Raw genomic sequence first — 12256 nt, 5'->3', positions numbered from 1 at the left:
AAGATAATTAAGATTTATATGATAGTTGTATACAGCCTATTTATGTACATTTATTTTCAATCAACTTATTAAAAAAAACAGGAGTCTCTCACATTCTTAATTCGTAATATAGTTAATATAACTTAGTACAGTAGTATAATAGTACTTAAACAAAAACGAAAAGAAATAGTAAGATTTTATTTATCTTATGCTGACTTTACCTTTAAAATCTATTTTGCAACATATCTAATTATCACGAGAACTTGTGTTTCATTACAAATACTAAATAATATAAATTCCAAGATGTGACAAGTAGTCACCCAGAATAAATGTAGGTCATGCAATTTGGTAATAAATTAATAAAAACGGAATTAATAAAATAAAAATTAATAAATACTGAGGTCAACTGAGGTAACAGGAAAGGTATTAAAATTAAAAAGATTATAAATATGGTCTCTATATATTTTGAAGTGAGATCACAAACCTAGTATAAATAACAATTTACCCTTAACTTTAGCCAACATAAAAAAAAAATACTTTTTCATATAAAATATACCTTCACGACTACGACGGGTAACCCCCAGAAGCGGTAGGCAGAGACATTGTAACATTATCTTATCTGTACTGAAAGTAACATTTGACATGACATTTCACTTCGTAAAGTTGTAAACCTAACGAAGACATGCAAAACCTATGGGATTGATTTTGGTTTGTTATCGGTATTACCGTCATAGGAAGGGCAACAGAAATTTAAACGGACTTTTTAGAAATTTCCAACTCGGACTTACCACTTTATAGTTCTTCGGGGTAATTATCAAATAAAATATCCTGTAGTGTCAGTACTTCAATAGAGTAGTGATATTCATTCATTTTCAACACCATCGCTCAGTAATAGTAGTAGGTAGGTGCAGCGTGTGTATCGCGTCAAAGTAATTATATCAATAATGTTCTAAACCATTAAAATATTATCAACAGATTCTGGAAATGTTCTACAGTTATCTACTTATTAAACTAGTATTAATAAATTCTTTATAACCGTAATAACTAACTTAAATTCTTTAAGTTAGTAATTACTCTTATAAAGAGGAAAGATTTAATTCGGACTCAAATGAAGACTCGGAAAAAAATTAGTAACCAATTTTGAAAATTGTATTACCTATAAAAATGTACATTATCGAGGACTAACATAGGCTGTATTTAATAAAAAAAAATGCCTACTACTATAGATAGACCTCGGTAGAAATAATATGGCTCTACTGTTACAAAACTAAATGTAATACATGTTTAAATTTGTACACGATCCCACCAGATCTATCCAATACAATCAATACGCCTACAATTCTTCCCAGAAGCAGAGATTATGTTAGCTTTTCATTCCGTTATGTTAAAAAGTACATGCAAATCTAATAAAATAAACACAATATTATATATAAACTCAAAGTTGTGACCAACCAGTGTTATTATTGTAAGGTGGTAAAAGCGCAAAATAAAACGAAAAGAATATTAAATCATTATACTTAAATTTATTAATCAATACTGGCGTGCAATAGTTATTAAAAATCTCATAAAATACCGAGAGATAAATTCATATTATGGTCTCCTTACAAAATGTCTATATAGATGTTGTTAATTATTTATAGATAGATAATTTCATAATGCTGTTGTTCATTCAATGCTGAGAAAACACTTCCAAATTGATTTACTTTAAACCTGATTTTAAATAGACATATTCATAACAGATAAAGTATAATAACATATTTCAGTGAAAAAACATCAAAAAAATGCAGATTGCCAGCAGTGCAATAATAGCAATAATATATAACTAAGTAAAGCGGGCCGGGGGCCGCGCTATTTCTCTTAATTCATATTCTATAACATTAGACAATAGTGAACAATCATGCTTAAATATACCGATGTAGTCTTAAAAAAAGCTTTAAATTTCAATACATATCAATAATCATACCATTCAAATGAATTCTTAATTAAAATACATTTATTATATTAAAAGAATGTCTAAAATTAAAAATCTTTATCTCTCTTATTCTTTGGAGTGCAAGAGAAAATATTAATAAATAAAATATATAACAAAAATTTTCGTTTTGAGAATAACAGCAATTATGCAATATTGGAAATCTGATTAAATACAAAGTTGATGAAGTTGCTTTCTGAATTTTAAAATGTTAATAAAATCAATTTGATTCGGAATAATAGACAAGCAATATTAAGTGAGATACATGTAAAAATACATATAAATTGTAACAAAAATACATATTTAGTAAATACATACTTTTGTTATACCAAAAATATAAAACCCAGGCAATAAATACCGTCAATAAAACACAGATTAAGCAACCACTAAGCCAGTCAAGAAAATGTGTGCAAGACAATTTATAAGCATTGACATAATAATATGCAATGCAAGTTCCCTTACACTCCAGAACCATATTAGCTAGCGCCGTACATACGACACCACATGCATTTTTTAATTAAATCGTGCAATAAATCAATAGAACAAACATGAAATGCGAACAATAAATAAAGTCTGGATAATTACGCAAACCTTTTTATTCATCTTAATTTTGTAATCAATCATAGAACCGATTAAATTATATATTAGATATTATGTTTATATTTCTACGAATGGAGAAATTAGGTCTAAGGCCAGCATAGTTTTTTTCGTATATTTTTTTATCCCATATCATAACAATACAGTCTTGTATGGAAATTCATACATGGTAAACTATTTAAAATTACATATAATAACAGTAAAATATAATAAGATTTTGTCAGATATAAAACACATAGCTAGCTAACATGCAACAAGCACAAATCTTATATGTAAAAATGTATTAAAAAAAATATACGATTTGAAAATTTTCTTTAGGATTTCAAAATATATTTTCATATAAATTTATATCCACAGATACTTGATATTGCCTGCGTCGGGCCTTAATTACCATATGACTGTGTAATCGATTTGATCAACAATTCATTCATATAATCTCTAATATATAGGATAATAGGTATTGCGTAATAATCCAGCGGGGGCGAGTCACTCACTCATGCTTCTTCGGGGTGAATAACTGGTAGAGCGGGTGAGGGGTGGTCCACGGGTTGAATTCAGGCACGGCTGAGCCCTGGTTGGGATACAGTTGCTGAGGCGACGTCGGCGTCGGCTGCATGGACTGCGCTGGCTGCACGGCCTGCATTGTCTGCATGGGTTGCTCGGCCGGCGGGGCCCACACAGAGCGTTCAGCTGCTCCCAGACCCAGTCCCATGCCCAGGTTAAGCGAGGCCATTGACGACGCGAGGGACTCACCACTATCGGGGATGCGATTGGACCACCTTATAGAATATTATGTAATATGTTAATGACTGAAGGAAAAGGATTTTCAGTAATGTGGCCTGTTGACCCCATTGCCAGCAATGTGACATTTCAGGTTGACTCCATGCAGTTCCCCTGGAAACTATCATGATAAATTACTGGTGAATTTGTCACAATCGCGATGAGCTAGCTGACTTAACCTCATGTTCATCTTATCATCCTTCACCTGTGCCCCGCCAGCGCATACCGTTAGCGCAGTCGGGTATCAGTAAAAAATACTTTAATGACCATTAAATTTAATATTACCATAGATAAAATAATATTACCAACTAATTTTAAAATTTATTTTTAATCGATTAGAAATAGGGCACACTTCTATTATTTTTTTTAAATTCAGGAGACTCAATATTATTTATATTATTATACGATATATATAATAAGAGCCAATATGTTACACGATTAATATACATACAAAATAATTATAATAAATCTATCATGACGCTGCCAACTGCACTGTGCCATGGAAGCGCCAAATGCCACCTTCGGGCAGTAGTCTTACTTTATGAAAGTGACAGCATACTGGTGGGGTCCCGGGGACCCGGGCTGTATTCGCCTTGGAGCTCGCGTTGACTCGACTTCAACTGCGTCACCCTCAACGACATTATCCACTTGAGTAAAATATATAAACTATGTATGTGGTATACAAACTCTGTAGTAGCGGCGGCGTTGCGCTGTGCCTCTTGTATCATGCGCAGTCGCCGCGCCTGCGACCACGGCTCCAGCGTGTAGGTGGGGGCCGCGGCGGCTACCGGCGGTAAACAACCACCACCATCTTCAGAAACGCGAACCAACTCTACACCATGTTCTGCGGTCCAGTGACCAACCTATCATAAAGTAGTACATGATTTTTGTTACATGTTAACATGTGTGTTCTCTTATGTATATATGTTCTTGAAAAAAATATAGTTTGCATCAATTGTTAGACTAGACGTTATGTGAATTGTGCAGGCGTATTATCATTATTATTATATAGACGACAATTGCCACTTAAGATCAGGTGAACCATCCACTTGTTTGCCATTAAAATAGTAGTAGTAGTAACTGTACTGTTTGTCTGCACTCAGAAACACCCTGTTTGATGTCCGCATGACGCCAGCAGTGTGTACTAGAGACGACATTATGCTTCCTTCGCTTTCCGACGTGGGAAATATAGTATAGAAAGTATATTTTTTATGATAATTATGGTAATTAATCCTCACCTCCCGGTACTGTCTGAGCAGCTGTCTGGACTGCGGCAACGACCAGTCCACCGCCGGTCTAGCACCGCAGCCCCAAGCGGCTGCAGCGACTGCCACCAGCGCCTTTCTGGCCATCGCAGCGCCGCGGTGCGACTTGTACTCCACGATCGCGGCGCATGAAGTTATGGACCGGCGTATGCGGACCTCTTGCACTTCGTCAGTCAGCGCGTATAAGAGGCGAACGATCTCCGCAGAGGGTGTGGTGTGCGGGATACGCGATATGAATAAACGACAATTGTTGATTGATGGACACACGCCTTTGGGAAATATAAAAAAATTCAAAATACTATGTTGGCAATAAGACGTTTTAGGCAAACTAAAATTCAAATTAGTAAGCGAATTCAAACTTACTATACTTATTCAAAAATAATTCTCAAAATTTTTCAAAAAAAAATACAAAAGACAAGTAGTAGCAAATTGTGTGTATTGATTTAACTGTATCAAATCCATTTGCCACTGTCGGAACGTCTATTTATTTATAAGACCACAGAATTTGATTACATGTGGTTAGTTACTAAAACTTACCATTGCTTTGACCGCGCAAACAGTTATATACAACAAAATTAACAAAAATTAGACATTGTCCAATAAGGAAAGATTACAATATAAAATAAAGTAACGAAAGTTACGTGGCAAAAAAAGAAAATTCAAAATTTTGAAGTTTTTGATATGACTTATTTCTAATTGTTTTGAAGAGAATTCTCGTTGCGAAAGTTTACTGTTAATTAAAATTACTTATTATATATATTATTGTTACCTAGTTGCCAGCACGGTCTAATCATATAGTTGTTGAAAATCCGTATGGCATTTTTTGCCTCGCTCTCCGTCGTGTACATCGCGAATGCATACCTATAAATTAAAAGGGGTAAGGTTATTTTTACATAATTAGGAATGGTAGATGATCTATCGACCTATCCGTATTAGAAAGTGGTAAGTTGGTAACCATAAACACCACCCCAAACAGAAATAGTACATAGTCGATAACACATCCTGTTACCATTACTGGGACCTAAAATGTAATATCTTAATACTCAGTAATTTCTACGCCATATCTTTGGACATGATAAATATAAATTACATTTTTAGTACCACTCATATAGGAAAAAAGTAATCAATTATCGATAACCAATTCATCATACCGTAAATCCAATAAATATAAAATTCGCACAGATTTCATCCTGGGCACACCCCGGAATCAGGGTGTAAAATTGTATATCGTGTTTATATTTTTGTTTACAGTACTATGATTACGTATTACGTCACTAATTTCTCTATAATAAGATAGTATGTATTGTCAGAAACTAAAATTCGGTTTCAATTTCCAATATTTTTCTGGCAAGAACTAAAAATAACATCTCGACAAGACCGCAACCAAATCAAAACATAAGCCGAAACATACACACACAATTAATAACAAAACTTAGATACTTGCCCCCTGTTCCAGCCCGAAAAATTTATCATTAGCCGAAACTCGAATAATTCGCCAGCCTGCTGGAAAATTGGCACCAAGGTATCCTCGAAGCAGTCATGCGGAATTCGTCCAATGAATACCTGTAATAGTCCCTCATTATAACATAGTGGCACGAAAAGCTAATTTTCATCTATTCTATACCTAACGCCTGTTACAGGGAAGTGAGCAAATTAGTATTACAATATAAATAAAAGGCGATGACCAATATGAAATATAACAATCACAGAGAATAAATACAGACAAATATTTCTTTGTAAATACATACTAATATTATAAATGTGAAAGTAGGAATGTTTGTTACGCTTTCCGATCATCATTAAATTTTGTACACATGTTCTTGGAGGTATTTAAATTAACATAGGATACTATTTATTACTGAAAACAATTTTTTTTTTAGTAGTAAACAGAATGAATGAATGAATTTGCTACGATAGCTAACTTACGGATGAGCAATACGTGACCCGCTTGCCCTTTAAACATATTCATGTGGCCAACCAAGCATTTTTAAATTTTAATAAATTTTTTGACTTCTTCTATTTTAACTAAATTTAATAATTTACCAAACTTTATTTATAAAGAACATTAGAAAAAAATACATTATATAAAAAAATTGTATATAAGTATAAATAGTGCAATAATAAAATCTCGCGCCGACGCGGCGCGTTCGCATTGCGTAAGTGAAGTCCCCGCTAAGTAACTCTTTTGAAACAAATGTTTCGATTTATTTCACTATAATTTTATTATAATTAATTTTATAAAAAATTCTTGATGGTATAATAAGGGTTACTTTATTCGCGGACCGCCAAAAAAATATAAAATTAAAATTGCCCCGTTGATGAAAAAGGTTGCTGACCCCTGCGCTAACTAGGTATCCTGACTTCATTCTCATTCTGTCATTCTCTACAGACACACCGCCGGTGTCTACCTTCAGCTCAGGCGTGTTCATAATTCCATAATCATTCATAAAATAAAAGCCAGCACCAGGAAGGATGTTTCTCAAAAATTCGAAATATGTAGTACAAATAATTCTACCATGTCAATTACACGATAGACGGAACGTATAAAAAGCACTTAACAACAACTCTCCAGAGCTCCGACCAAGCGTCGACATCTACTCACACACATTAGGTTCCGCCCAAACGACAAACTGGCCGTGTCGCTAAGGCCATTTTGACTTTGGAGCACGCTAATAGAACGGCGTTGGCGACATGGGCCGTCGGGAGTAGTCGGGACTAAACCTGATAATATCAGCACAGCCGAAGTGCTTAGCCCAGACAAGAATCCAAATTTTATTACAAATTAGGAATGAATATTTTCATATTTAAAATACTGACACTTAGTATTTTTTTTTTATAAATGATAATGTAATGGTGCACTCGCCTGCGCTAACGGTTTACGCTGGCGGGGCACCAGTGGAGGATGATAAGATGAGAATGAAGTCAGGTCAGTTAGCCCATCGTGAGAAATTCACCAAGAATTTATCACGATGGTTTCCAGGGGGAAACCACGTGGAGGTCAACCTGACATGGTACATTACTAACAATCCCCGTTCCCCCCACTGACAGTACGCGAAACGAAAAATAATGTTCAGTTCGACCAATGTATCCAACTTTTCACATTAAGTATACGTATTTTCTGTGATGAAGGCTCAGGACGCTAATTAAGTTGCTCTACAACAAATATTCTTAAAAATAAACATGTTGAATCATCAGAATTCCAAACAGATGGTAAACCTAAAGCTACTATTGTATTCTTATAAGAATTCTTAGCAACTAAGTTACATAATTAAGCCCTGTGCACCTCTAATAATGCGCACTACGGACTCGTTAACATTAGCGACATTGGATAAAATATTAGAAAGCCGATTCCTGAGCGCCCTCCAGTTCTTTGCATACTCCAGTTCATCATTTCATTTTCATTTCAAGTTTACTTGTATTTTCACAGATAGCGGAGGCAGAAACTTAAATAGAGCACGCCCCTATCACACTAAACCTCCATACCATACCACATTCGAAGAATTATTAACCAATATATCAACATAAGACAATATTGTTAGTTATCGGCATAAATGGCGGGAAAAATATAGAGTGTGAAAGGTATTAATTAATATTTAAAAATATCATCAATTATATAGGTATCAATTAATGTTCATTTTCTGATTATATTACATAACAAAACCAGTTCAAATAGATATTGGAGTTTGATTTATTTCGAAAAAAAGTGAGTCTAAAATGACAATGCGAAATAGGTAACTAACTACTTTCAAATTTTAGCAAACATATTTCTAACCTCGCAATTCCTTAAGGGCTCCGGTCCACTCCATGCATGAGGAGCCTTCCTAAAAATCCTTTGGCCATTTATTTGTGTAAGAGTATACGATGTGTTTTCCATCAACGATAATAATCTAGATGATAATTCATACTGATTCACTTCATTAGATGAGTTATTCGCAGGGGGCATTTTAATAAAAATAAATATTACTGAATTTTATTAATAACAAAGAAATGATCCACTTATATATGTTCTTCCCGGGTAAAATCCCAAAAAGAAATGTCGCAAAACAGTAACAAAAGTAAGAATATTAAAATGGCGTAATGTGTAAACAAAATGGCAACTGACCTTGAAAATCGGTTGAACAAAAAAAATCAAATTAATAAATTATAACATAAAATGAAGTAGATATAAATATACTTATGAATTGTAATTAAAATCATTATTATTACGACTATTTTTAAAATGTTATTTTAAATATATTTCAATTAGTAATTAAGTTGATTCATTTTTAGTAAGTAAATAATATTTACGGAAACGGACATGGGCATATTTAAATTTAGACTGTAACATTCTTTTGTTTAAATAATGTAGGGTTCTGTCTGTGAGATTGTGAAACATTTTTGGAAACCCATACTCAGTATTTACCATCACAACTTTTTTTATAGAGCTTGTATGAATATTTTTAATGGGTTATAGAAAAAATAGTATACCTACTAATACGAAATGTATTAATGTAGATTATTACATATTTTGGTTTTCATTAAATACGATAATGTTTTAGTATCGTGTGAAGGTAGCTAGGTAGGTATATAACCCTATAGTTTACATCATATTATGAAAGAGACTGGAATAAAACATTTGTCGGTCATAAATAAAAAAAGTTTTTTATATTAAATATTTTATTAGTGTTAGTTCAGTTAAAAAATAAGTTAGTTCTAATTAAACATACAGAACTAGAGTGACAATATTTACTAACAGTAGAAGGATAGATTGATATAATTTTACTCCATGCCGTCTTGTTATTTGGCTCATATCTAGACTAGTTTTCAATTGCATTCTAAGAACATAAATCTTACGAGTTTTTGTATTCATCCGTAATATTTGTTCCTTAGTAAAAAATTGTAATTTTTTCTGGTCCATTTTTTTCATAACCTGTGGAGTAATTGCCGATACTGCTTCCAATTGCACTAAACTAATGTCGTTTTCTGGAATACCTAAACACAAAAAAAGTAGGTACTTTAGTTTAAACTACGGCAGAGTATTGGAGTTATTTTTAATTGGCCTTATTGGCCTTGTTCGACCCACTTACATGCTTGACAAGCCTAAAAACAATTTAATATGATAAATAGAAAATGCAAAACCTAGGACCTACACGTCAATAGCGCACCCAGTCTATTAATTTCATTAGAAGACCACTTGTAGGGCTCACCATAAGCATCAGAATGAATAGCTATATTATAAAGAGTCTGAAACATATCGAAAACTCATAAGTTAAAGATTCTAAAATAGCGATTAGAATCTCTTAGAAATTACCATTGGATACCTACCTTGGTTTGATTAACACTACAGCGTCCCAGTTTACTCAAAATATCAACGTTAATCTCTCTGAATACATGAGGTGTGATTTTTTTGAGATCGAAGGCGGGGAATCCACATATTAAATAGCCTAATTCATTGATTCGTGTGCCACTTTCATACCATCGGTTACCAAAATACCGTCTATAGGACGCCACCAAAATACCAAACTAAAAGAAAACTAAATCAATATAAAAAATTAATTACAAGTAGTCCATCCATGCAAAATTTCTTAAATTATTAAATTTGAAAAGCATTTTCCTTGATTAATTATAAAGTTTATCACTTTCATACATTAATATACATTGTATTACTATATGTTTTCCGTCCATAATCTTTATAAACATTTTTTTAATTTTCTAACCTTACGAGTGTCTAATTTAATGTAGTTCCTAGAAAAGAAACTGAGTACAGATGGATCACCGAAGTTTACATAGTATAGATCTTCTTCCGGCACTACATTCAAAAGAGATCCAAAGGCTAAATACTCTCGTCCTTGTAAAAAAGCTGCTGTCTTTCCATCTGAAATAAATTCCCTCTTAATATAAATTAATAGGTAGTATAGTAATATACTTTACTTACTCAAAGCCCGTAAATTTAAATCTAGGTAAACTTTGCGTGTCGATTTATAATTCTGTCTGACTTTCAGGTAATGAAGCAACGAAATCATACAAAAAATAATCAGCAAGACGCCTGTAGGCTCGCCTCCTGCGATATTATTATATTATATTTAAAACATGGCCCGCAAAATGTTGGTTAATCAAATCTTGCAGTCACCATTACGTTGGCAGGTGACAATGCCCCGAGTTACCCTCATCTGGAATAACAGGCGTGACGATATGTGTGCAAAAATAGTTTTAATTGTATAATTGTCCTGGTACTATTATAAATACATCACAGACTAGACAAATCGGATGTAGCTGATAAAATACGAAACAATAGTTAAATTATTTATTTATTTCAATAAAGACAACAAACCAGTAACAATATCCCAAGCAAGCAAAGCCCTTGTTATTGGTATTAAATGTTTCCTTGTGTATATTAGTATATGTAAAATAGTTTCAGCGTCGAGTCTCATAAAAGATCTGGGAGGCCCAAAGAATATCATATTCATGGACTGTTCAGTTCTAATTCTATTGTCCATTTCTTCATAAAAATCGTCATATAAGTTTACATTTTCTGCAATAATAATGTCGTCATCATCATCAAATTAAGTATATTGCTACCATGCCATACGACCTCAGTGTCAAAATAACGCATTTCTACTGTCTTGTAATATTACGTCTATTGATATATCTACAGATTTGTTCCCTTTAACTTCTATTTTTGTTATAGGAGTCTTCTCCTATTATTCATAAATTTTTCTAGACTATGTGTTAATGTCTAAAATCTATTGTAAATTAATGAATGTGGCACATGCACTGCATTATAAGAAATCACACAGATGAAAAGTTCGATTTCTTAAGCATGTTTCGTATTATAAAATCAAATATCAGTGCCTTTATCGGGAACTGCAATCATTGAATTTTTGTCGTCTTCGTAATCCAATACCATATCTTCTATAGATTTCGTCACCTGTCCAGCCTCACTGATTGGAAGATTTCTTATAACACTAAAAAGAAACGATATTTTTTATATGAATAATTATAATTTTAATGAGATTATAGGTTCTTATTTTGTTATTCGAACAAATTATAGACGACGTTCGACAAACAAATTGTAGTTTTTCGATAACAAATCAGTTATGCCTTCTGGAAAATGATTCCATAATGTTGTTCTAAATATCTCATAGTCGATTTATTCAAAAAATGTCTAATTCTATAAAAAAACTACATCAGTGTAAGTATATTTAATAGAAATAGATATCTAATTAAATATAAATAAAAAATGTTTAATGCAATCTTATGTAAAAGAACAAACTCAAAGAACAATTAAAAGTTACTACAAGTTAGTACATGCATTATTTTTAACATGTAATTCTATATTATTAAAGTTATTGCCAAGAAGGTAATGATTTTTATCGGTTTGTACTGATAATATTTGAAACCATTGTCACCATAATAATGCATATTGGTCAGAAGTGTAGGTTTCATACCTTTCTAATAGTATAAATTGAGAAATGATGATTAAATTCATATACATTTTTATATGCTCAAAATACCTATAGTAGATTATTTTATAACTAAAATAATTTTATAAGACATTCAAATGATATCGGAAAATAAAAATCAGGATGGTCTTTTTATTCTCACGATTATTATATTTTTTTATGCAACTCGCTATCAATACAATTACAAAATAAAAATAATTTAAGCATAATTAATAATTATAACT

At 32.5% G+C, this 12256-nt stretch overlaps 2 protein-coding genes across 2 annotated transcripts; both read right to left on the bottom strand.

Annotated features, from left to right (window-relative positions):
• Positions 1-2018: 2018 nt before the first annotated feature.
• LOC131846321 (probable RNA-binding protein 46) lies at positions 2019-8649 on the bottom strand. The gene is made up of 6 exons (XM_059195596.1): positions 8363-8649; positions 6035-6153; positions 5360-5451; positions 4564-4859; positions 4013-4188; positions 2019-3324 (listed from the first exon to the last, which is right to left on the bottom strand). Exons 1-6 carry the CDS (start codon positions 8531-8533, stop codon positions 3036-3038), a joined length of 1143 nt encoding a protein of 380 aa, XP_059051579.1. The 5' UTR covers positions 8534-8649; the 3' UTR covers positions 2019-3035.
• Positions 8650-9264: 615 nt separating this feature from the next.
• LOC131846335 (uncharacterized) lies at positions 9265-12111 on the bottom strand. Its single transcript, XM_059195612.1, has 7 exons — positions 12018-12111; positions 11422-11534; positions 10901-11101; positions 10287-10444; positions 9895-10092; positions 9720-9813; positions 9265-9561 (listed from the first exon to the last, which is right to left on the bottom strand). Exons 1-7 carry the CDS (start codon positions 12062-12064, stop codon positions 9287-9289), a joined length of 1086 nt encoding a protein of 361 aa, XP_059051595.1. The 5' UTR covers positions 12065-12111; the 3' UTR covers positions 9265-9286.
• Positions 12112-12256: the final 145 nt, after the last annotated feature.

Source organism: Achroia grisella, unplaced genomic scaffold (genome assembly GCF_030625045.1).
Source record: "Achroia grisella isolate CSIRO2021 unplaced genomic scaffold, CSIRO_AGI_Agris_v1 utg509, whole genome shotgun sequence".
In the NCBI taxonomy this organism is placed as follows: domain Eukaryota; kingdom Metazoa; phylum Arthropoda; class Insecta; order Lepidoptera; family Pyralidae; genus Achroia; species Achroia grisella.
This window is presented reverse-complemented; position numbering and strand designations above follow the sequence as displayed.